Source organism: Pseudophryne corroboree, chromosome 3 (genome assembly GCF_028390025.1).
Source record: "Pseudophryne corroboree isolate aPseCor3 chromosome 3, aPseCor3.hap2, whole genome shotgun sequence".
Taxonomy (NCBI): domain Eukaryota; kingdom Metazoa; phylum Chordata; class Amphibia; order Anura; family Myobatrachidae; genus Pseudophryne; species Pseudophryne corroboree.
The window spans coordinates 354,780,462-354,807,611 of NC_086446.1; the positions used below are offsets into that span (position 1 = coordinate 354,780,462).

At 45.0% G+C, this 27,150-nt stretch overlaps 1 protein-coding gene across 4 annotated transcripts in view; it reads left to right on the forward strand.

Annotated features, from left to right (window-relative positions):
- RARA (retinoic acid receptor alpha) overlaps positions 1 to 27,150 on the forward strand; it is a 203,870-nt gene that overhangs the window by 101,933 nt on the left and 74,787 nt on the right. Inside the window, exon 1 of one of the 4 annotated variants that reach the window (XM_063959785.1) lies at positions 10,787 to 11,251. The exons of 2 other annotated variants lie outside the window; for them this stretch is intronic. In XM_063959785.1, the coding sequence (XP_063815855.1) occupies positions 11,239 to 11,251 (13 nt within the window). In that variant the 5' untranslated portion in view covers positions 10,787 to 11,238. One more of the 4 variants, XM_063959784.1, reaches the window with a different exon arrangement.

The following is a 27,150-nucleotide window of genomic DNA, read 5'->3' on the forward strand; positions in this document are numbered from 1 at the left end:
ATCTTACCACTTTCTGACCATTTGGTAGACATACGTCAGGAACCCTGGTCTTCTCTAGGAAAGAAATTCTCCATGTCTAAAAAGATGCTATCCCCTCTCTCCTGAGTTGTGTAGCAAGTGGGAAAATCCACCGCCGGTGGATTCCTATGTCACCCGTCTTGTGGTGTCGTCTACTCTGCCTGTTACCACTGTCACCTCACTAAAGGAACCGACAGATAAGCTTGTCGAAGGATCCTTGAAGTCTATTTACTCCCTTACAGGTGCTGTACATAGACCCACTATAGCAACCTCCTGGGCCGCAAAAGGAATTGAAGCATGGGTTCAGGCATTAGAGGAAGAGCTGCCTCAGGATATATCTGACATGGCCAGACAATATCTGTCTCACATTGCCACCGCCTCCCACTACATTCAGGAGGCATCCTCTGAGGCAGGTGTAATGGCGGCCAAGGCGTCTGCTACGTCCATCCTGGCTCACCGAATTCTGTGGTTGAGGTCATAGAAGGTGGACCTTGACTCCAAAAAGACCTTGGAGGTACTCCCTTTTAAGGGAGACAACCTATTTGGGGAGGATCTGAATAAGATTGTAACTGACTTAGCGGCTGCGTTTTTCCCAAATACCAATCCTTCTGCACAGAAGGCAAAGAGTACCACTTTTCATTCCTTTCGACCTCAAGGGAAAGCAAAAGGTCAGGCATACCCGAGACAAGCTCGTGCTCCCAAAACCACTAAGCCCAAAGCAAAACAATCCTGGGCTGCCCGTCAGCCTACTTCCAAACAAGACAAGCCTGCTGCATGATGGGGCGGGCCTCCCCCTGGGGATCCCAGGGTGGGAGGCCGACTTCTGCAATTCACCCAGGTCTGGTTAAAGACCACTTCAGGCGCATGGGTGCAAGAAGTCGTCGCTCACGGGTACGCAGTCTCTTTCAAGAGACGTCCTCCTCGCCAGTTCTGAACGACGGTTATCCCTTCGGACCCATTGAAGGTGCAAGCTCTACACCTGGTTGTGTCTTCCCTCCTGGATACAGGAGTGGTTGTGCCAGTACCCCTGTCCCAGAGAGGTGGGGGATACTACTCGACCCTGTTTCTAGTCCCGAAACCCAATGGGTCAATCCGGCCTATACTCAACCTCAAATCAATTAACAAATTTGTGAGAGTGTCCAAGTCCCGTGTGGAAACGCTGTGCTCGATTGTACTGGCCATGGAACCCAGAGATTATATGGTATCCCTGGATATACAAGATGCCTATCTGCATATACCTATTGCCATATCGCATGAGCAATATCTGCGGTTTGCTATTGGCAACCTTCATTATCAGTTCCAGGCTCTGCCGTTTGGACTGGCCACAGCCCCTCAGATCTTCACCAAGGTTATGGCCGTGATGATGGCTCATCTGCGTTGTCAGGGAATCAGGATCCTACCATATCTGGATGACTTGCTGATCCTGGCGAACTCCCAAGATGTCCTCCTCAGTCATCTACAACGGACGGTAAACTTCCTACAAGCCCACGGGTGGCTCGTCAACTGGAAAAAGTCCTTACTGGTCCCTGCTCGGAGCATGGTGCACACACAGCCAAAGCCAAAGACTGTTTCTGTCTCCAGAGAAAGTCCTGAAACTTCAGGACAGGATCAGATGCTTCCTCTCTTGACCAAGAGTGTCGATACACTCAGCGATGCAAGTACTAGGCCTCATGGTGTTGGCTTTCGGCATGGTGGAGTACGCTCAATTTCATTCCCACCCTCTACAGAGGTTAATCCTTTCCAAGTGGGATGGCCTGCCTCATCGTATCAGGTCTCAAATGATCTCCTTGACTGCAGATGTTCGCCTGTCACTGAACTGGAGGCTACAGGACCAACAGTTGAGCAGGGCCGTCCCTTCTGGATCCCCAACTGGGTCCTACTGACTACGGACGCCAGTCTGAGGGGTTGGGGCACGGTGCTGGAGCAACACTCTCTCCAGGGTTGGTGGACCAAGGAGGAATCTCTCCTCCTGATAAACATTCTGGAATTGCGGGCAGTGTTCAATTCTTTGACTCATGCCCTGTCTCTGATACAGAACAGGCCTGTTCAAGTACAGTCAGACAACGCCACCACTGTGGCGTACATAAACCATCAAGGTGGCATTCGAAGCCGCATGGCAATGATGGAAGTGTCAAAAATCCTTCATTGGGCAGAACGCCATCTGCCTGCAATATCGGCAGTGTTCATTCCGGGAGTCCTCAACTGGGAAGCGGTTTTCCTCAGTCGTCAGGACGTACATGCCGGCGAGTGGAGTCTTCATCAGGAAGTCTTTCAACTCACAGTGCCTGGAGGCGGGGTTATATGGAGAAGGCCCGCAGTGCATTCTGGGACAGTCTAAAGCTTTAGCCTGTTGGTGCTTCTGGATCAAGATCCATCTCTACACTCCGATGTATTCCCTGTGGAACCCAGTTAACCTCACAGAATGAGATTTAACCATGGTAAGTCTACCATAAATCTCCTTTTTTTTCACACTGAGCGGCACTCCCTTTATAGTCACTAACCCTTACCCCCGTCACCATATCTGCACACGCCATTCACTGCAGTTTTGGCTCTTGGCTGTCTCGCGAGATTTGCTATCATCTCGCGAGACTGTTGTTACAGTGAATCTCCTTTGTGTTAGCCATATGGGAACAGCTGAGCTGCCAAGGTGGACCAGAGCAGAGGCAGCTAAATGCTGTACTCCGATCACTATTTATTAGTAGTAGTGGCTGGAGTTTGGGGTCAGTGTGTGGGAGGTCCCCTATGTATGGGGGCCCCGGGGACGACCACTACTGCACAGATGTGGGAGACAGCGGTGCTAACCACTGTACTACCGTGTTATACCCCACAACAGTGTACATGTTGAAAATAAATAAATAAATAAATAAGAATAGCAAAACTTGGCTCTAAAGCATTGATGGTGAACTTTATGCTCTTCAAGGATCTACCAAATGGTACTTTGGTCCATATTGCTACGAGGAGGTTGCAGGTTAACTTTGGGGAAAGGTGAAACATCAGATCCGAGTAACTGCATGAACTGTACACATGGCACAACCATCCAATCATAACCTAACCTTCTACATAGACCATGCACCTGGCTTGGAAGAGGACTAGGGAGCTGCAATGTATGTGGCTAGAAGGGCCTCCTATTGCTCCAGGGATTTATTTTGGCCATCGCTAAGCTAAATGTTTTTACGTATATTTGTGAGGATTTTTAGTATGTTAGGTTTTTACTTTTGCATTAACGTTTTAATGAAAAAAAATAAAAATTGAATAATGTATTAGAAACCTTGATCAACCATGTTTTAATGCTTTCTAACATTAATAATGTTATTAGGCTTTGATTTTGATTTCTTTTACATATTTGAATAAAACCAGTTTACACTCAGAGGTAGATAAAATTTAAAATAAGAACAAGTTAATGTTAAGGATTAGTCCCACTTATTATTATAATTAAATAAATCTGAATAGTAATACAAAATGGAAAATGAAAAATAATTTTTCAGAGAAATACACGCACACACACAAAAGGAGAAGCTAAGCATAAGCACTGGGCATGCCACTGATATTTTAAAATGTCAGGCCGTCGTGCCTGTAGTAACAGCATAATAAAAAACACATGCAATCCTGATTATCAGCAAAGCACTAAATGATCACTAATAAAAATATAGAAATGTGTCACTATAATAAAAATAATAATAATAATATTAGAATGGTGCCCTGTTATTACACATGTTGTTGGGTTATAATATCTTCAGTTGCTAAAATTTAACCCATTGTTTCCATACACCCCTTTTGCCATCTGTGTCCAGGAGGAGTTGCCAGAAGTCCCATTTGAGCTTGGGCAATAAATCTTGGGAGAGATCCCCCACCCCTCCTTATTTTATTGCCCAGCTTCCCTGCTGCCCTATTCTGGGATCTAAAGCCTGCTAATTCTATAGGCGCTATAAAAGAGACTTTCATGTGCATATAAAATCCCCCACTCCGCCCATTGCTCTTATTTTATAACCTTCCCCAAGACCCATCTGAGAAATAACCCACCCACATTTTCCCATAATAAACAAGAACCTTGAGCAGTCTTGTAAATGTAGTATGTATGTACTATAGTATATCATACAATGTGTTGTGAAGGTGTTTATATATGGCCAACGTGGGATGTTTTTTGCTGTGTGCTTGTAATATTATCTGGCTGGTAAGTTTCTGCACCAGTGGATCTACTTACACCACAATTGGAGTAAAATCATAATCATGCCCTGTTTGGGATGGGGAGATTTACTGTGGCCCTCTTTGTACCTATCTGTCGATATTCATCAACACAGATGTCAAGTTGACATGATAGCATGTCGCTTATCTGGTCCTAATGCCAGCGATGTCTACAGCGTCTTCGTCCAGGTCCTGGCGGTCATGTGAGTAGCACTTCATGGTGAGTCTTTAACCCTAATCCCTCCCATTTTGAGGACGTCGACATTGTGCGTGTTGACATGTTGAACCATATTGCCATTCTAGTGTCAACATTGCAGTGTTGACATTATGACTGTCGACACGGTTACTGTTTACCATCCTACCGGATACTGTTTCGATGACTATGAAGTGTCCCAAGCTGGAAAAAGGTGACATACACTAGTTTTCAACTGACCTTCACTACCCGAGGCATTCCTCCAGTTAAAAGATTTGTCCCTTTACATTTTTCCATACCTTATTTTCTGGGCTATATAATGTATTTTATATTAAAGATGAGTATTTGTAATACAAAAATGTCCATAATAACCAAAATTTGGAAAGTAAGGCATGGGGATTGTAGTTCTCCAAGGTCTGCCTAATGTGATGTGCTTATATGCATTAACTCCACAATGTATTAAAATGTTGGTCATTTTTCTATAAGGTCCTGATTCAGAGTTGTACATAAACCCGATAGTCTGCATACAACTTCGATGTTGATAGATCTACAGTCATTTGGGGATGAGACAGGGGAGGCAACTGGGGCTTACTCAGATGGCTGGTGTCTTCGGATGCAGCAAAAACAACAAAAAAGGAAATAACTTTGTATCTGCATTTGAAGGGTAAATACTGGCTGCATTTACGTGTAGCCCACAAATGCATTATGGACAGCACTATGATCACATACTTACTAGGCCCTCACGACTTATTGCATGTGGCAGACATATATACAAATTTAGCAATGTCTACATAGAAATAAACTATCTTTTATTCAATTAGGTGGTCATTCCGAATTGTTCGCTCGTTGATGATTTTCGCTATGCTGCGATTTGTTGCTAAATGCGCATTCACATGGTACGCAGCGCGCATGCGCTTAGTTATTTAACTAAAAACTTAGCAGTTTTGCTGTTGTTCGTGCGGTGCTTTTCAGTCGCACTGCTGATCGGTGAGTGATTGACAGGAAAGGGGCATTTCTGGGTGGTAACTGAGCGTTTTCCGGGAGTGTGCTAAAAAATGCAGGCGTGCCAGGTAAAAACGCAGGAGTGGCTGGAGAAACGGGGGAGTGGCTGGCCGAACGCAGGGCGTGTTTGTGACGTCAAACCAGGAACTAAACGGACTGAGCTGATCGCAATCTAGGAGTAGGTCTGGAGCTACTCAGAAACTGCAAGGAATTATTTATTAGCAGTTCTGCTAATCTTTCGTTCGCTATTCTGCTATGCTAAGATACACTCCCAGAGGGCGGCGGCCTAATGTTTGCAATGCTGCTAAAAGCAGCTAGCGAGCGAACAACTCGGAATGACCACCGTATTTCGCTACTATCAGGAAGCACAATGTAACCATATAAGTAGCAATACAATGTAAGCAATATAAGGAAGTCTGTGAGGTTCATAAAAATCGCAGACTTCACACAAATGCTTGCCCTTGAGAACCTACCAATCCAATTAGAAATGACTATTTGCGGTACTTGCTGCGGGGGGCTGCAATTTTAATAGAAAAATGTGATGTGGGAGAGTGCATGAAAAAGTGGGGAGACCTTCCTGGACCCCAGAAAAGTGACAATTTTGTTAGAAGAATCATATACAGGGTTGGAAAAAAACAAAAAAAAAAATTTTTTTTTAAACAAAACAAAACAAAAATGTTTTTTTGTTTTAAACCATTTTTTTTGTTTAAACCAATTTTTTTTTTTCCCAATTAATGTTTTAATGGAAAAAAATTTGAATCATGTATTAGAAACCTTGATCAACCATGTTTTAAAGCTTTCTAACATTAAGGGGTATATTTAATTAGTGCCGAATTTTCCAACAGTCGGAAAATCGGCACTAATTCAACCTAAGTATATTCAATAGCGGACGTTTTTACCCGTTTTTTTAATCCATTTTCGCCCATGCATGGGCGAAAACATACCCAAAAACTGTCAACGCCCTCAAATTTGACAAAACACGTGGATCAGCTGCGAATTCGCCGATCCATGTGGTTTTCGCCCAGTCGAAAAAAAACGTCACGGGCATTGAATAGGTCAAATGTAAATTCAATGAAAAAATGGTTGAAAAAACGGCACTATTGAATATCCCCCTGAGAATGTTATTAGGCTTTGATTTGATTTATTTTACATATTTCAATAAAATACATTTTTTACAGCTTATTATTCCTATTACATCTGAATATATGTAGATAGACTAAACATATTAATACATGCAAAATACACTCATAGATAGATGAAATTGAAAATAAGAACAAGTTAATGTTAAGTATTAGTCTCATGCACCTCATGTCATCTGTCTGTCGCCCCTTCCTACTAGATTGTTAGCTCCTCAGAGCAGGGCCCTCTTTCTTGTTGTCAAAACCCTCTTCTCAACATATTTTACTCACAGCTCTCTCCTACTCAGCGACCATCTTCACCCGCTTTTTCTCCTGCTGGTAAAGGCTCATCTCTGTCTATGGTCGCCAGCTCCTAGTAGTACGATGATCCCTCACTCGCTGCTTACATTTTAGCTGTATTATGTTTTGATAATTGTGGTGCTCTTTGTTACTTGTACTCTATTTTTGTTATTTTTTTTACTGTAAAGTTAAGTTTTGTCTCTCTGTAATGTCCTTTGTACGGCGCTGCAAAACACTTGTGGTACCTTATAAATAAAATATACTAGTACTAGTAGTAATGATGGCCATACATTAGAACGACTAGCATCAACTGTTGTGGATCACATAACATTATAAATGAGATCAAGATGGCGCTGCAGATGGCTGCCTCGGTGCTGCTCTGCCAAGCAGCCTTCATTTTTACATGTCTAATATGTTGAGTCTATCGTACAGTTGCAATGTGTAGTATGAACTCATATGTGTAATGTATGCTACGTTCTTCCCCCTTCTTATGCTACGATGCGCAAACGATCTAATGATTGATCGTTCGTCCCTATCGATTGATCATGTGTCTCACAAAAAGTGTCCAGGTAATTGGCACTCAAAATGACACAGATCGGATGATCCATCGGACGATGGATTGGATGCACAAAAAACATGGCACGATCTGCAAACAATAAAGACGGATCATATGGGTTGCACTTATGATCAGAAGATACGACATATGATCTGTGTGACAGCGCAATGGATTGTAATTGTTCCAAAATACTGCACGATTTGCACACAATGCATCGTCCGAGGTGTCCAAATAGTGCAATCGGACTTGAAATTGTTCTAGTGTATGGCCAGCTTTATTTATTATGATTACATAAATCTGAATAGTAATACAAAATGGAAAATGCAAAAGCCCTTTTCAGAGAAACACACTCACTTACAAAAAGGAGGAGTAAGGCATAAGCACTGGACATGTCACTGGCATTAAACATTTTAAATAAAAACACTTTTTTTTTTTTAGTATAATAGTTTTTTTTTTATAAGTCATGGCGCCGTGCCTGTAGTAAACGCATAATGAAAAAAACCAGAGTGGTTTTCATTTAAAAAAAAAAACACTTGGTTTAAACCAGTCAACCCTGATCATATAGAAGGATGTTAATGGGCAAATGGCTGATTTGTGTTTTGTTTTTTAAAGTTATACCCCTTTCACATCGCACAAATAACCCGGTACCGACACGGCATATTGCCGTGTCGAACCGGGTCAGTGTGCGATGTGAAAGCACACTGGGCGATTTAGCGGGTCGCCTGACCTGGTAAATCAACCCGGTAAAAAAGAAGGGTTTTACCCGGGTTGATTACCGGGTCAGGTGCGGTGTGAATGGGAGCCGTGTCGATGCGACACGGTTCCCATTCACAAGATAGGGAGAGGCGGCGCTGGAGATGAGCTCATCTCCCGACGCCGCCTCCACCCCCGCCCCTGCTGCTGCTGCGGCCTCCGTTGTCATGGCAACCGACCCGGTATATTGCCGGGTCGGGAAGCCTGCAACGGAGCGCAAATGCCGGATCCCACCCGGTAAGTACACGTTTGTCTTACCGGGTAGGACCCGGCATTTGCGGTGTGAATGCAGCATAAAGGAATGCAAAAAGTTTACCGCAAAAACAGCTCACACAAGGCAACTCACACCTAACTGGATTGAGCCCTAGGTGTGAGATGCCGCTGTTGGTATTCTGACCACCGGCATCCCAAGCGCCAGGATCCCGATACCATCCCCTTGAGCCCTAGGTGTGAGATTCTGTTTTTAGAGTTTATTCTCTTTAAACATTGCAACCAATTTGTCAGAATTAATTTTCATTTTGTATTATACATGAGAATGTTTGTTTGGTTGTGATAAACTCCAAAAGCACTGATCTGATTACGATGTGGTTTAAACCATTGTGTAGGTCATTTTCCAGGCAGGGTTTAGGCTAAGCATCATCACATTCAGTCAGCAGGGGGTTGTGGGCGGGGTTCCGCAGGGAGGGGCCGCCTCCATTGCTCTCGGTAATAGCGATTGATCAGAGCTTCGCGGCCATGTGTACTGTGTACCACAGGTAAGCATTGTTAATTAGTACTTCTTTGGACTATAAATGTAGGTCAAAGCACTATAAATAATTATTTTAGCCGATTCATTCTTGTTGAGATTTCACAATGTCTAGGAGAAAACCTTCTCTTGGTCGTGACAGTGCTGCGGGTAAAAGGGCGCGAATTGCGAGAAGAAATGAGGGTAGCCGGAGAGAGATCATCACCTCTTAGAAGACCGAGAGAGACATGCTTCTCAGCGTCAAACACAAACTCTGCATTAGAGACGTACTTGCCTATCCTTGCAAAGGGGATCTGATCAGCATACCAGTTTTCGGGATGCCTTCAGTTGGAATACAAGACTGACGCCGGGATCCTGACCTCAATCACAATCTGTACCGGGATCTTGACTGCTAGTATCCCGAACAGAAGTATGGCGGGGGAGGGTAGGGGTTGGTTTAGGTGGTGGATGGTAGGGTTAGGTTTAGGCTGTGGGGGGAGGGGTTAGGCTGCGGGAAGGGAGGGTTAGGCTCAGGCACTAAGTAAGGGGGCGTTAGGGTTCGGCACCATTGGGGAGGGTAAGGGTTAGGCTCTGGGGAGGGGGGAGAGGTAGGGTCAGTCTGTGTATCAGGGGGGTTGTGGTTATGGGTGTAGAGGGGGACTTACCAACAAGGTGTCGGGATTCTGCGCACAGGGATTACGCTGTTGGTATTCTGACCACCGGCATCCCAAGCGCCAGGATCCCAATACCATCCCCTTGCAAAGAGAGCAAACCCATTTACATAGTCAAGTTGAAACCACTGAAGAAAATACAGCTCACCTCTCTTCGCAAAGAGAACGTATTTGTATAAATAGAGCAGAGCCGGGTACTGCTGCTAGTGTATATTAAATCATTAAATTATTTCCACCTCAATGTGCAACAATTTTAATACCTTTAAAATTGTAGCATGGGATGTTATGAATTTGTTTGACTTTTGAAGCTGTAAAAAATGAGTATTTTCAAAACAAATTAATGTGTCTATGTAAAGGTGTGTACACACGGTGAGATATTTTCTTTTGATTTTGACTATATAGTTAAAATCGCAAGAAAAGTTACTGCAAATCGCAAGGTGTTATGCCGCTTGCGATCCCGATTCGATCCCGATGCGCACTCTCGCGGGGTCGGCATCGAAAGAAAAGATAGACTGTGCAGGCAAGTCAATCCTTGCTAGATCGGTGTACTATCTAGTTCATCTCACATGTCAATTACATCACATAAGCCAAAATCTCACATAAGCCAAAATCGTAAACACACATAGTCCATATCTCAAGAAAAGTTAGTCAAAATCGGTGGTGCTGGGCTCCGGGGAGTTCAAGGGAAATCGCAAAGTGAAAATCGGGCATAGCAAGGATCTCACCATGTGTACACACCTTAAGACCTTGCCACATGAGTTTGCAATCTGTAAACCCATGTGTGCATAATTGCAAATTTAGTATCTCTCTGCAAACTTGTGTGTTCATGTTTGTGGGATTATAATTGACAGGGCCAGTAACGTGATGTATCCCAGACTAATAATCCTAGTAGGGAAGGGTGTAGGGGGTCATAGAAGGAGTGGTCAGTCCATTTGAAAATATGCAAGTAGGGGGGAGCCTGTGACATCATTAGCTGGAAGAAGGAGCTGGTTGGGTCATTTGGAGGTGAGGATAGAGGTTCAGAGAGAGGTCATATGCATGATATTAGGGAAATGAAGGGGGCAGTGATAGAAAGGCATTTAGCTCATAGCTGCACCTAAATAATAGGCATGAGGTTGGGAATATGGGATGTACAGCCTTTGTTATAACTGTGCAGTGTGATGTTCCTGGCAAGGAATAGGTTAAGAGTGAGGAGAGGGTGCTGGGGGTGTTGACTTCCTGGGATCAGCTGCCTTCAGTCCATCAGAATGGAAAGAGGAGGGGGGAGGAGAAGAGAGGAGACACAGCAGTGAAGTCTGCAGTATTGAGCAGTGTGCATTTGTGACACCAGAATCCGCTCTGCAAGGGACAGGAATCCCCTATACTACTGGATCCACTGAAATATCTACAGAGCCAGTTATCTCACAAAATAGAAGGGGACATCTTTTATGTTATCTTGTCAAAAGAAATCCTGGATCCCTTGTTCTGTATCCAGAATCCACCATCCAGTCTGACTTCATTATTGGGGATCTCCCACACTACAGGACCTGGTTCTCGTGAGATTAGATATCCTCCATTCTGTATCATACATAGTTGTTACAACTGGGCATAAACCTCCATTCTGGGGGGGGAGGGAAAGCAAGTACTGTACAGTTTAAACCGCTTGCTGGATTCTGAACTAACATATCCGATTGCATTTGACCTACAATTTAATCCTGGATACTGGGACTTTATTTGCATACATGACTCTGCATGGTAAGGATTTCCTTTCTCCCAAGGCTGGCATACGTTAAATAGGGGCTATACTACTAGTCTGTATTACCATGGCATCACAAGGAGATTCCTGAGTGTTTCTATGTATCCTATGTCTGAAGATTTAAGACCTCTTTAAAAACTGACTATCCCCAAACCATTACGAAATATCTGTGTTCAAGGTTTCTGCATTGTACAGATTACATGGACACCCCTTTGCTCTAAACAGATTTTCTTCATTTAAGACTTTCTATTTTTAATAGACACTAGCTGACAATGCCAGGCAACCCTTTTAATCCCCAACCACTCTCCCTAATTGACCCACTCCCTTTTCATGGAGTAGATTCCCTGATCTTTAAGGATTTCTGAGGATTCCATACCATCAAGCAGGAAAGATAAAACTGCTAAAATCACTTGTACCAAGGGACACTTCTGGCTACCATGGTAAAGGGAGTTTGTAAGGTTTAAAGATACCAAAGGCTGCAGGAGAAGGTTGTGCACATGCCATAATACATCCATCTGGAGGGGCTTTAGTTTTAAACTTTGCACTACTTCCCTCCCCCTCTCTAGTCATTTGATGGAATCCATGCAGAGAGTTGAAAGAATCTCCCTTCAGATAACACTTCTGGATCTGTCTGCAGAAGCTTAACCCTACCCTTCCTTCTGGTTTGAGAAATCTTATACGGTTCTTGACAGGGATTTTTCGTAAATCCTTCTAATTTTACAAATTATATAAATATATTTTTTTTATATTTTTTTTATCTACAAAACACTTTTTCATTTTTTTTTTTTAATTATTCATTTATGGTTTGCCAGTGGCTGTATTTAGGATGTATGAAAATGTGGATGTGCCAGGTTTGGGTAATAGCCCCACGCACTATCACATGATGGATTTCTACACACAGAACAGGGCCTGCTTAATGCCGGATAAAGGTATTGGGACAGTTCATCCTTTCGGGACTCCAATCCGGAACCAGCACTGGAACCATTCCAACCATTGTACGTAGGTGTAAAAAGATGGTTTCCATTTTCTATAGTCTGACAAGATAGCAAAGTGTGGGGCGAAGGCCGTTGCGCAAGCCATAAGGGCTTATTGTGTTACGTATACAGTTTCCACCTAATGAGTAATGCCCACATGCACCGCTTAAAACCACATGGGTGCAATGTTTTAGTGTGTAGTTATTGCGAAGGTTCTGTAATTGTTTTTGGTTGTAATGTTTCCTAATACAGGCCATTGGGAGTCAATTTCTGCTTGCAGTTATCTGCATTTAAGGAAAATATACCATTTGCCTTTCCCTCGTCCTGGTCATAATATTTTACATTTACAAATGTTTGCAGTACTTTTTTCATTATTACATATCACATTCAGAATGAGTTCTTCTTTATTTTAGTAAATTATATAGATCTTAGATTATATGCTTTTGAAACTATAGTCTTTAATGTGGTCAACATATATATTTATCCTACTATAGAGCTAACTACTATCTTTTGTCAGCATGCTAAATAGGAAGTATAATATTTAGATGCAATATATCCCTTTTATAATCTATTTATTGTAATGTGGTCTGTAGGCAAAAATAACTACGGTACTCTGCATAGTCTAGTATATTGTAAAAATTGTATGTTTTTCGTGACCTTTTCATTATTTGCCTGGATGTAAACACTCATTCAGGTTTCTGTTGTTTTGGGGTTATTTTAACCGCCATTGTAAGAATGTCTCCAGCCTACTGTAATCAAGCACTTTTCTTGGTGGCACTCTACAATAGAGTCATTATACTAGAGAGAAATAAGACATTCTCAGCTTCACAATACAGGTTTCCAGCCCTGTAAGTGATCAGACAATTCTGTCTCTTGTATCTGTGCATCCATTCTCTTTCATTTGTGGACAGGATAAAATTCACTGCAATAAGTATCACTCAGCTCTGAAGAGAAGTGAAGATATTTCTCTCCTGTAATCCTATTTGGAAGATGAGCTTATATGATGGCAGCAGACTTAACCCGTTTGCTACTCAAGGCCTAATTTGTTGGTATAATTAAACTGTATTATCATTAATAATATATTCATGGCTTGTGTGGTGACCTTTTTGACAGGACAACATGGGAGTTTTTAAGCAACTCGATAGTCTTGTTCAACATTTTGACTGAATATTATATCAAACTTTGGGAAGTGAGTTTCTGATTTTTAAACATACATTCTAATTATTTTAGTAATAATGTTTATATGGACTGTCTAACAGCTATTTCTAACACAGCCTTTTAAAAGCTATAGATTTAAAGCAGGGCCATGAAAACTGTGGGACTACAAATGTCAGCATGTCACCCTGTATACAGTGCATGGACTAAGCTTAATACATGTTAGCAATATTTATATTGATAGTCCTATAGTATGAATTGCTAGTATTTTGTTTTCTATTTATTTATTTTTATAAGGGGTGAGAAGTGGGAGATGGGGGAAGGCGGGTGTCAGGTATCTATTGTAGCCACAGGAAATTGTATATCAGCCAGATTGGAGCAGTTATAAGCCTGTTCTGGGCTGTGTGTTGTGAGGGGGAGTGCCTTGTGCTATCTATGTTAAACTGTACCTTACAGGGTGGCAGGCAGAGGCAGAGATTAAACAAGTGACTTGCATCTATCTTGCTTCTTTATCTGCTGGCCTGAGGAGGAGGGGCAGGGTTCCCACCACTACATAAACACTACTATTTATTGGAACCCCACTGTCTGTATACACTAGAGCTTGGAGATCAGAAAGAAAACTCTGGTCTCAGTAACACCTCCCCCCTGGCTCATTCTGTACACTTGTCTCTGGGTGGGTGTTTAGAATGGGGCATGTGGTTAACAATGGTGTTTGCATTCCTGGAAAGTGTATGTTTTTATGTGTGCTTACGTTCCATGAGCTAAGAAGTAACTTCTATAACATTTGCTGCACTACAATAAACCTGCAGCTTTAGCTATTGAATAGAAATTTGAGACATAGGGAGGTATTCAATTTGCTCCAGTAATCTCGGAGCTATTGATTTCACCCCCTTGCCTATTCAATTACGGCCCGTTTCCGCTTGTTTTTAAGGCATTTTCACAATGCCTTTTTAATATTTTATTTTATTTTTTAGTGAAAAGTCATTGGCGAAAAATGCTGATTTTTTTGCCTAGGCGAATAAAAGGCCCTGCTATTGAATTGGGCGGATCCCCATTCACCCTAAAAATAGTGAAAAGTCCAGTTTTTACGCCTACGCAGAATAAACAGACCTAATTGTATCCTCCCCCCCCCCCCCCAATACGGTGTGAGAGATGGGGAAATGGCAAAATTCCCCCTCAGTCTCTCTACCTCTCTACAAAACTTCAAACGGGCTCTTAAGACCCATTTCTTTACCAAACCCAGACAAATCTCATCCTGACCCTCTGTTCCACGCTCTCTATGTACTCCATCTGTGTCACCCCTGTCTGTCTACCCTTCCCCTTAGATTGTAAGCTCTCACGAGTAGGGCCCTCTTCCCTCATGTGCTTATCCTTTCTCTAACGTCCTAAGTGGATGCTGGGGACTCCGTCAGGACCATGGGGAATAGCGGCTCCGCAGGAGACAGGGCACAAAAATAAAGCTTTAGGATTAGGTGGTGTGTACTGGCTCCTCCCCCTATGACCCTCCTCCAAGCCTCAGTTAGGTTTTTGTGCCCGTCCGAGCAGGGTGCAATCTAGGTGGCTCTCCTAAAGAGCTGCTTAGAAAAAGTTTTTAGGTTTTTTATTTTCAGTGAGTCCTGCTGGCAACAGGCTCACTGCATCGAGGGACTTAGGGGAGAGAATTTCAACTCACTTGCGTGCAGGATGGATTGGATTCTTAGGCTACTGGACACCATTAGCTCCAGAGGGAGTCGGAACACAGGTCTCACCCTGGGGTTCGTCCCGGAGCCGCGCCGCCGACCCCCCTTACAGATGCTGAAGATTGAAGGTCCGGAAACAGGCGGCAGAAGGCTCTTCAGTCTTCATGAAGGTAGCGCACAGCACTGCAGCTGTGCGCCATTGTTGTCACACACTTCACACCAAGCGGTCACGGAGGGTGCAGGGCGCTGCTGGGGGCGCCCTGGGCAGCAATATTTAATACCTTTATGGCAAAAGAATACATCACATATAGCCATTGAGGCTATATGTATGTATTTAACCCATGCCAGATATCTAAAACTCCGGGAGAAAAGCCCGCCGAAATAGGGGGCGGGGCTTATTCTCCTCAGCACACAGCGCCATTTTCCTGCTCAGCTCCGCTGTGAGGAAGGCTCCCAGGACTCTCCCCTGCACTGCACTACAGAAACAGGGTAAAACAGAGAGGGGGGGCATTTTTTGGCGATATTTTGATATATTTAAGCTGCTATAAGGAACAACACTTATATAAGGTTGTTCCCATATATATTATAGCGCTTGGGTGTGTGCTGGCAAACTCTCCCTCTGTCTCCCCAAAGGGCTAGTGGGGTCCTGTCTTCGATAAGAGCATTCCCTGTGTGTCTGCTGTGTGTCGGTACGTGTGTGTCGACATGTATGAGGACGATGTTGGTGTGGAGGCAGAGCAATTGCCGATAATGGTGATGTCACCCCCCAGGGAGTCGACACCGGAATGGATGGCTTTGTTTATGGAATTACGTGATAATGTCAGCACATTACAAAAATCAGTTGACGACATGAGACGGCCGGCAAACCAGTTAGTACCTGCCCAGGCGTCTCAGACACCGTCAGGGGCTGTAAAGCGCCCTTTACCTCAGTCGGTCGACACAGACCCAGACACAGACACTGAATCTAGTGTCGACGGTGATGAAACAAACGTATTTTCAAGTAGGGCCACACGTTATATGATCACGGCAATGAAGGAGGCTTTGCATATCTCTGATACTGCAAGTACCACAAAAAGGGGTATTATGTGGGGGGTGAAAAAACTACCTGTAGTTTTTCCTGAATCAGAGGAATTAGATGAAGCGTGGGTTAACCCAGATAGAAAAGTGCTAATTTCAAAAAAGTTATTAGCATTATACCCTTTCCCGCCAGAGGTTAGGGCGCGCTGGGAAACACCCCCTAGGGTGGATAAGGCGCTCACACGCTTATCAAAACAAGTGGCGTTACCGTCTCCTGATACGGCCGCCCTCAGGGATCCAGCTGATAGGAGACTGGAAACTACCCTAAAAAGTATATACACACATACTGGTGTTATACTGCGACCAGCCATCGCCTCAGCCTGGATGTGCAGTGCTGGGGTCGTCTGGTTGGATTCCCTGACTGAAAATATTGATACCCTGGATAGGGACAGTATTTTATTGACTATAGAGCAATTAAAGGATGCTTTCCTTTATATGCGAGATGCTCAGAGAGATATTTGCACTCTGGCATCGAGAGTAAATGCGATGTCCATATCTGCCAGAAGGAGTTTATGGACGCGACAGTGGTCAGGTGATGCGGATTCCAAACGACATATGGAAGTATTGCCGTATAAAGGGGAGGAATTATTTGGCGTCGGTCTATCGGATCTGGTGGCCACGGCAACTGCCGGAAAATCCACCTTTTTACCTCAGACCCCCTCCCAACAGAAAAAGACACCGTCTTTTCAGCCGCAGTCCTTTCGGTCCTATAAGAACAAGCGGACAAAAGGACAGTCATATCTGCCTCGGGGCAGAGGAAGGGGTAAGAGAGGGCAGCAAGCAGCCCCGGCCCAGGAACAGAAGCCCTCTCAGGGTTCTGCAAAGCCCTCAGCATGACGCTGGGGCCTTACAAGCGGACTCAGGAGCGGTGGGGGGTCGACTCAAGAATTTCAGCGCACAGTGGGCTTGCTCACAGGTGGACCCCTGGATCCTGCAGGTAGTATCTCAGGGTTACAGGTTGGAATTCGAGAAGTCTCCCCCTCGCAGGTTCCTAAAGTCTGCTTTGCCAACGTCTCCCTCAGACAGGGCGACGGTATTGGAAGCCATTCACAAGCTGTTTTCTCAGCAGGTGATAGTCAAGGTACCCCTCCTACAACAGGGAAAGGGGTATTACTCCACGCTATTTGTGGTACCGAAGCCGGACGGCTCGGTAAGACCTATTCTAAATCTGAAATCTTTGAACCTGTACATACAAAAATTCAAGTTCAAGATGGAGTCACTCAGAGCAGTGATAGCGAATCTGGAAGAAGGGGACTTTATGGTGTCCCTGGACATAAAGGATGCTTACCTGCATGTCCCAATTTGCCCTTCACATCAAGGGTACCTCAGGTTCGTGGTGCAAAACTGTCATTATCAGTTTCAGACGCTGCCGTTTGGATTGTCCACGGCACCTCGGGTCTTTACCAAGGTAATGGCCGAAATGATGATTCTTCTGCGAAGAAGAGGCGTATTAATTATCCCTTACTTGGACGATCTCCTGATAAGGGCAAGGTCCAGAGAACAGCTGGAGGACGGAGTAGCACTAACCCGACTAGTGCTGCAACAACACGGGTGGATTCTGAATTTTCCAAAATCTCAGTTGACCCCGACGACACGTCTGCTGTTCCTGGGAATGATTCTGGACACGGTTCAGAAAAAGGTGTTTCTTCCGGAGGAGAAAGCCAGGGAGTTATCCGAACTTGTCAGGAACCTCCTAAAACCAGGGAAAGTGTCTGTGCATCAATGCACAAGAGTCCTGGGAAAGATGGTGGCTTCTTACGAAGCGATTCCATTCGGCAGATTCCACGCACGAACTTTTCAGTGGGATCTGCTGGACAAATGGTCCGGATCGCATCTGCAGATGCATCAGCGGATAACCTTATCGCCACGGACAAGGGTGTCTCTTCTGTGGTGGTTGCAGAGTGCTCATCTGTTAGAGGGCCGCAGATTCGGCATACAGGACTGGGTCCTGGTGACCACGGATGCCAGTCTGAGAGGCTGGGGAGCGGTCACACAGGGAAGAAACTTCCAGGGAGTATGGTCAAGCCTGGAGATGTCTCTTCACATAAATATACTGGAGCTAAGAGCGATTTTCAATGCTCTAAGTCTGGCAAAACCCCTGCTTCAGGGTCAGCCGGTGTTGATCCAGTCGGACAACATCACGGCAGTCGCCCACGTAAACAGACAGGGCGGCACAAGAAGCAGGACAGCAATGGCAGAAGCTGCAAGGATTCTTCGCTGGGCGGAAGATCATGTGATAGCACTGTCAGCAGTGTTCATTCCGGGAGTGGACAACTGGGAAGCAGACTTCCTCAGCAGACACGATCTACACCCGGGAGAGTGGGGACTTCATCCAGAAGTCTTCCACATGATTGTGAACCGTTGGGAAAAACCAATGGTGGACATGATGGCGTCCCGCCTCAACAAAAAACTGGACAGGTATTGCGCCAGGTCAAGAGACCCTCAGGCAATAGCTGTGGACGCTCTGGTAACACCGTGGGTGTTCCAGTCAGTGTATGTGTTCCCTCTGCCTCTCATACCAAAAGTACTGAGAATTATACGGCAAAAGGGAGTAAGAACGATACTAGTGGCTCCGGATTGGCCAAGAAGAACTTGGTACCCGGAACTTCAAGAGATGCTCACGGAGGATCCGTGGCCTCTACCTCTAAGACGGGACCTGCTTCAGCAGGGACCGTGTCTATTCCAAGACTTACCGCGGCTGCGTTTGACGGCATGGCGGTTGAACGCCGAATTCTAAGGGAAAAAGGCATTCCGGAAGAGGTCATTCCTACACTGGTAAAAGCCAGGAAGGAGGTGACTGCACAACATTATCACCGCATTTGGAGGAAATATGTTGCGTGGTGAGAGGCCAGGAAGGCCCCCACGGAGGAATTTCAACTGGGTCGATTCCTACATTTCCTGCAAACAGGATTGTCTATGGGCCTCAAATTGGGGTCCATTAAGGTTCAAATTTCGGCCCTGTCGATTTTCTTCCAGAAAGAATTGGCTTCAGTTCCTGAAGTCCAGACTTTTGTAAAAGGAGTACTACATATACAGCCCCCGGTTGTGCCCCCAGTGGCACCGTGGGATCTTAATGTAGTCTTGGATTTTCTCAAATCCCATTGGTTTGAGCCGCTCAAATCGGTGGAGTTGAAGTATCTTACATGAAAAGTAACCATGCTACTGGCCCTGGCTTCAGCCAGGAGAGTATCAGAATTGGCGGCTTTATCATATAAGAGCCCATATCTGATTTTCCATACGGACAGGGCAGAACTGCGGACGCGTCCTCATTTTCTGCCTAAGGTGGTGTCAGCGTTTCACCTGAACCAGCCTATTGTGGTGCCTGCGGCTACTAACGATTTGGAGGATTCCAAGTTGTTGGACGTGGTCCGGGCATTGAAAATATATATTTCAAGAACGGCGGGAGTCAGAAAGTCTGACTCACTGTTTATATTGTATGCACCCAACAAGATGGGTGCTCCTGCCTCTAAGCAGACGATTGCTCGTTGGATTTGTAGCACAATTCAACTTGCACATTCTGTGGCAGGCTTGCCACAACCTAAATCTGTCAAGGCCCATTCCACAAGGAAAGTGGGCTCATCCTGGGCGGCTGCCCGGGGGGTCTCGGCATTACAACTCTGCCGAGCTGCTACTTGGTCAGGGGCAAACACGTTTGCAAAATTCTACAAATTTGATACCCTGGCTGAGGAGGACCTTGAGTTCTCTCATTCGGTGCTGCAGAGTCATCCGCACTCTCCCGCCCGTTTGGGAGCTTTGGTATAATCGCCATGGTCTTGACGGAGTCCCCAGCATCCACTTAGGACGTTAGAGAAAATAAGAATTTACTTACCGATAATTCTATTTCTCGTAGTCCGTAGTGGATGCTGGGCGCCCATCCCAAGTGCGGATTGTCTGCAATACTTGTACATAGTTATTGTTACAAACAAATTCGGGTTGTTATTGTTGTGAGCCGTCTGTTCAGAGGCTCCTACGTTTGTCATACTGTTAACTGGGTTCAGATCACAAGTTATACGGTGTGATTGGTGTGGCTGGTATGAGTCTTACCCGGGATTCAATATCCTTCCTTATTGTGTACGCTCGTCCGGGCACAGTATCCTAACTGAGGCTTGGAGGAGGGTCATAGGGGGAGGAGCCAGTACACACCACCTAATCCTAAAGCTTTATTTTTGTGCCCTGTCTCCTGCGGAGCCGCTATTCCCCATGGTCCTGACGGAGTCCCCAGCATCCACTACGGACTACGAGAAATAGAATTATCGGTAAGTAAATTCTTATTTTTCTTACTTTAATAATCCTCAACTGCCCAAATCACGCAGTTTTTTTGGCCACCTGGAACTTATCTCTGTCATTTACTGGTGTAGTAATGTTTAGTTACCCTGTACTTGTCCTAAATTGTCTTCAACTGTAAGTCACTGTTTTCCTGTTTTGATTATGTGCATTTGTACTCTGTAATTGGGCGCTGCGGAACCCTTGTGGCGCCATATAAATAAAGGATGATAATAATAATAATAATAATGAATTGTAAACCAGAAACAAGCGAATTGTAAATTCTGCAAGGTCAGGGTGCCTTTGGATTCTTAGAAAGCCACAACTGAATTGTAAAGCATTTAAATGCTATTTTGCTCACAATGTGTTTGATAGTATAACAATATAATTTTTTTCCCCCATTTTATGTCTATATTCAGTTAGCAGCAAGTTGGGTCTTGCAAGCTGTTTTCACTGCAAATTTGTATCTCGAATTGCATTTGCTATTCAATACTAAGCTCACAGTCCATTTTCCCAGCAAACTCACAGCAAACACATGTCAGTTTTCAGGGGAATTTCTCTAAAAAGCACGAAAATAAGCTCAAAGATGCAAGACAGGAATAAGGAATTGTATTGGTGAGACAGGGGGTGTGAACTTGAAGATGGGAGCTAAAGTCTTTTTTTTAAATCTTTTTTTTTATTAAAACACTGCAAAATCACATGAAATACATGTGTACCACAAAATATTGTACAGATTTTAATTTACTGAAAACATTCCAAAATTGGCTTGGAACAGTGGGACCCCGGGACTTTGGTGTGAAAATACCCCTTTACGCACCAAAGTCCTGGGGTCCCACTGTTCCAAGCCAGGTCAGATCAGGAACAGACCCCTTCCTTACAGCAGTGCTGACATAGGAATAACCTGGGTTATTCCTGTGTCAGCGCCATTCAACCTGCACATGGGTGCAGTGGAACTCTTCTTCAGGCACCATGGGGTTTTCTATGTGACCGGGTCGGATGAACAGGGTTACCCGTTCACACTGCCAGGTAACCCTGGTTGCTTCCGTGTTCAACCATGCTAGCTACCCGGGTTGAAATGCTGGGGCACTCGTCCTGGATTGACACGGCAATTACCCGGGTCAAAAGCTTGGTGTGAAAGGGTTATTAGTTACACCTTTGCTTTCTGATGCGATTCATGCAGAAACTTATAAAAAAATATTGTAGAAAATTATCTTCAGGCTGTGTGTGTAAAGGCCCATACACACTGGGTGATTTTGAGCTGAAAGCAGGTCACTTTTGGTGTGTTGATCTGCTTCCAGCTCAAAGCCACCCAGTGTGTATGCACAAGCGATACGCGCTGATGCGTGACCCCACTTCATCGCCAGTGGTCGTCGTTCATCTGCTGGTATCACCAGCAGATGAACGGCGGGGTGAATGGCTTTCCATAGCGTCCTGCTATGGAAAGCCGCTCACCCCCGCTGACATCGCTGGGCAAGGGGGAAAATAGCTCAGTGTGTATGCACTGAGCGATTTTCAGCCCAGCGATGTCAGCGATCATCGTTGTGTATACACGCTGGCCAAACACGCCCAGTGTGTATGCACCTTTAGGTATACATAAAACATGAATGCATTTCATGTTTACACTTAGGGCCCATCCCCAATATATCTCCTTCTATAATGCAATTGCAAAATACAGAAAAATACGAAATCCAAAATACTTCTGGGTCCAAGAATTTTGGATATGGGAGACTCAACCTGTACTACCATGCTGTCTTAGATTCTACTTTTTTTGTAGTTCAAGATGATTTCCTCACTTCCAGGCACTTCTGTCAGGTCACTTTTGTAAATGAAAAACATCACCGTAGGTCCAGCAAACTGGCATTATTACTAGAATCTTCTCATATATCTTTGATGCCACATTGCAAACAAGTTTTACGATTCAAATTTTTTTGGAAGCTCTCATCTAATTGAATTGACCCTTTAATGCTTTATATCAATTTCCGTGAAATAATTACGTTTCCCCACAACCAGCTGACTTCAAAACCTTGTATGCAGATTACATATGTTGTGTGACATGAGCTGTGCGTGCACATGGTATGAAAGCATGAATGGAATGTATTCTGAGAACTGACATACTGACATTTTCTATATAAATGTGTTGGCGGATAAAAGAGTGACTTATATGAATTAAGCTCCTGGTATAGATTTTTTTTGTGTTTTTTTTTTTTTTCCCGTTTATATTTTTAGAACTTTCTAATGTTTGTACAGTAATGCTGCATACTTGAAGTCTTCATTGATGATGATGATAATGATGCTGATTAATAATGGATTCTTTCATACTGTGTTCATTCTTAATTTAAAAAAAACTGCAGTGATAAATATCAATGGGGGAAGTTCAATTAAATGTGATGTTTAGCTCCAGGAATAAGTACCCAGAACTTTTCAATTGTCCGCATCTTGCTCTGCACTTAAGTCGGGAGATGCAGTTTACCATGCCAAATGCCTGGGACTTCGTTGCAGTAAACTGCATTTGAAGAACTTACCGACTGCGATGCTGTTAGCAGATGCGGTCAGCCTACAACTAGCATGGTGGTACTAGTTAAGTCGGATTTCTATTCACACCTCAGCGGGGTGCGAGTAGAATTCTTCTAGTCGCATGGCTTGTAGCGTGGACAATTGAATAGATCTGGACACTAATTCTTGGAGCTATACAACATCACACTCAATTGAATTCACCTCCAATATTTCCATGGTTAAAGTCCTGGTTTTATACACCAGATTGTCATTTAACGTGAGACACTCCACTTCATTTTGAATTGAAACACCCCACTTTATTTTAAATTGTGTCCTAATGTAGTTGTATTACACTTTAAATAACCCGTTAATGCACAATAACTCCTAGACTTAGAGTATAGGAACTAGTGGTTAGAATTTTATTTATTGTACAGAATATCCTGTCTTAGCTATTTCACTAGTTTAGTATTTAAAAGTGAGCTCATTGTCACAATGGCAAATGGTCCGCCAAGGTATAGTTGCTTCATCGTCATTGAGAGACCCTTTATTTTACAGTTTCTGACCTAAATGATATACATAAAGCTAAAATATTTATTTTCTAGTCCGTGTAAAGCAGGGTACACACTAGATGATGTGGCTGTCGGCTGACAGACTGACCGGTGTAACGGTACATTGCCTTCCCATACATACTGAATGATATAGTGCATGATCGTGTGATATATCGTTCAGTTGCCACATCCATAAGCAAGCTGTAGTTCTATGGGGTCTATTGATGAAGCAGTGAAAAGAGTGAAGAAGTAAGCCTGTGGAGAAGTTGCCCATGGCAACCAATCAGCTGCTCCGTACAACTGTATAGTATAGTATAGTATAAATTTTACGTCAATGCTGATTGGTTGCCATGGGCAACTTCTCCACTAGCTCATGTCTCCACACTTTTCACTGCTTCATGAATAGACCCCCAAATATCTTCTGATCGGCCTTCACTGCAGGCAAATCAGAAGACGTGATTAATGATGGGAGTGTGCAATAGTGCGTACACACTGGCCGATGTGCATGATATATCGGTCAGATCTGCCGTGTGTACCCAGTTATTATGTTTACTTTGTTTATGTTATGCTTGACTTCCATCTGGTGTAGGACTACAAGTCCCAAGCATTCCTTGCCCTCTCTGACAGAAAATGGTGTGATTTATGGTCTACAACAGCTGAGCTGGAAAGCCAGTGGGTACACACTAGATCGATATCGGGGCGATTTACCACATTGGAATGTCAAATCATCTACATCAGGGGTGGCCAACCCGCTGCTCTTTCATCGTCCGCATGCGGCTCGATCTGCTCCCGGCCACGCTGCGCTACTTCAATGGACTCTCAGCGGCTTGTGAGGAGAGGGGATGAGAGCGCAGCGCGCGCCTCTCCTGCCCTGACTCCTGCGGTGATGTCTAGCTTCAATTCGGTGCCGGACCATGAGCCAATCAGAGCTCGCGGTCCGACAGCTAAGGCTCCTGATTGGCTGCCGGATCGCGAGCTCTGATTGGCTCGCTCACGGGCCGCCGCTGTGTTGAAGATATACACTGCCACCGGAGTCAGAGGAACAGGAGAGGCGCGCGCTCTCCTCGCCTCCCCTCACAGCAACAGGAGCAGCAGCACGGTGAGCAGCACTTTGGGGGGGGGGGGGGGCAAGCCACTGTGGGGACGTGTATCTGCACTGTGGCCATAGCTGGCACTGTGGGGGCAAGTGTATCTGCGCTGGGGGCATAGCTGGCACTGTGGGGGCATGTGTATCTGCGCTGGGGGCATAGCTGGCACAGTGGGGGCATGAGTCTCTGCGCTGGAGGCATAGCTGGCACTGTGGGGGCATGAATCTCTATGCTGGGGACATAGCTGGCACTGTGGGGGCATGTGTGTCTGCACTGGGGGCATAGCTGGCACTGTGGGGGCAAGTGTATCTGTGCTGGGGGCATAGCTGGCACTGTGGGGGCATGTGTGTCTGCCATGGGGGCATAGCTGGCACTGTGGGGGCATGTGTATCTGCGCTGGGGCCATAGCTGGCACTGTGGGGGTATGTGTATCTGCGCTGGGGGCATAGCTGGCACTGTGGGTGCATAAGTCTCTGCGCTGGGGGCATAGCTGGCACTGTGGGGGCATGAATCTCTGTGCTGGGGGCATAGCTGGCACTGAGGGGGCATGTGTGTCTGCACTGGGGTCATAGCTGGCACTGTGGGGGCATGTGTATCTGCACTGGGGGCATAGCTGGCACTGTGGGGGCATGTGTATCTGGTTCTGTGGGGGCATGTGTATCTGGCACTGGGGGCATATATTTATCTGGCACTGTGTGGACATATGTGTATCTGGCACTGTGGAGGGGGGTATATGTATCTGACACTGTGGAGGCACCCATTTATTGGCATTTTTATATGTATGTGGCACTGTACTGGAGCATTATATGTATGTGGCACTGTACAACGTGACTAAAAACTGGGTTATGACATAAGGTCATACTCCTACAAATGTCATACCGAAAGGTGCGTGCACAAAAATGGGGTGTGGCTTTGTGGAAACTAGGCCACGCCCCCATTTTTGCTGCGGTGCACGCATGATAGTGGCTTTTGCCCTTTACTACAGATCTTTTCTGGCTCTTTGCCTCTTACTTTTTGGCCACCCCTGATCTACATCGTCTAGTGTGTACACAAAATTGTGTGCTCCCACGGGTCATATACGACATCCTCTGGTCTGCTGTACTGCATGGTGAATCAGACGATATCGTATGTCATTTGGTGCACATTCTGATCGTTCTAATGTGTACAGTAACAATGATAAATCGTCAATGCCATTTGGAACGACAAATTGTGGATATCTTCTGATGTGTACGCTCAATTGCGCACACCCGCGTGACGCATGCGACATCTTACAGTTGGCAGTGCTGTGCGGCCAACCGGATGATATCGCATGCTGCGTGATGCATGTTAATGAAGAATGGATCAGTGATCCCTCCATCGTTCATTAAATCTTCCTGGTGTGTACCTGCAATCTGGCATGGTCCAGGGTGAACAGAAGTCACCCCAACCATTGGCCAAGTGGCGGTCTAGCCAGCATTAACCACCAGTTTAGATACAGCATTTGAAATTGGATGTAAATGCATAATTGATTTTTCTCTAAACAGCTGTAGGATGGTTTTACATAGAAATTTAGAATTTGACGCCAGATAAGATCTGGCATAAAAGTTTTTATTGATAAATTTGGAAATAATTTATTAAATGAAGTACATTTCAGCATCCTTAGGGTAAGTTATGTGGTGGTATACAGTTTTGCATCTGATTCTCCACATGTTTTTTCTCTATCGTCCTAAGTGGATGCTGGGGTTCCTGAAAGGACCATGGGGAATAGCGGCTCCGCAGGAGACAGGGCACAAAAAAGTAAAGCTTTACTAGGTCAGGTGGTGTGCACTGGCTCCTCCCCCTATGACCCTCCTCCAGACTCCAGTTAGATTTTGTGCCCGAACGAGAAGGGTGCAATCTAGGTGGCTCTCCTAAAGAGCTGCTTAGAGAAAGTTTAGTTTAGGTTTTTTTCTTTACAGTGAGTCCTGCTGGCAACAGGATCACTGCAACGTGGGACTTAGGGGGAAAGTAGTAAACTCACCTGCATGCAGAGTGGATTTGCTGCTTGGCTACTGGACACCATTAGCTCCAGAGGGATCGAACACAGGCCCAGCCGTGGAGTCCGGTCCCGGAGCCGCGCCGCCGACCCCCTTGCAGATGCTGAAGCGTGAAGAGGTCCGGAAACCGGCGGCTGAAGACTCCTCAGTCTTCATAAGGTAGCGCACAGCACTGCAGCTGTGCGCCATTTTCCTCTCAGCACACTTCACTGGGCAGTCACTGAGGGTGCAGAGCGCTGGGGGGGGGCGCTCTGAGAGGCAAATATAAACCTTATACAAGGCTAAAAATACCTCACATATAGCCCATAGGGGCTATATGGAGATATTTAACCCCTGCCTGACTGGAAAAATAGCGGGAGAAGAACCCGCCGAAAAAGGGGCGGGGCCTATCTCCTCAGCACACGGCGCCATTTTCTGTCACAGCTCCGCTGGTCAGAACGGCTCCCAGGTCTCTCCCCTGCACTGCACTACAGAAACAGGGTAAAACAGAGAGGGGGGGCACATTAATGGCTATATATATATATATTAAAGCAGCTATAAGGGAGCACTTAATATAAGGATATCCCTTGTATATATAGCGCTTTGTGGTGTGTGCTGGCAGACTCT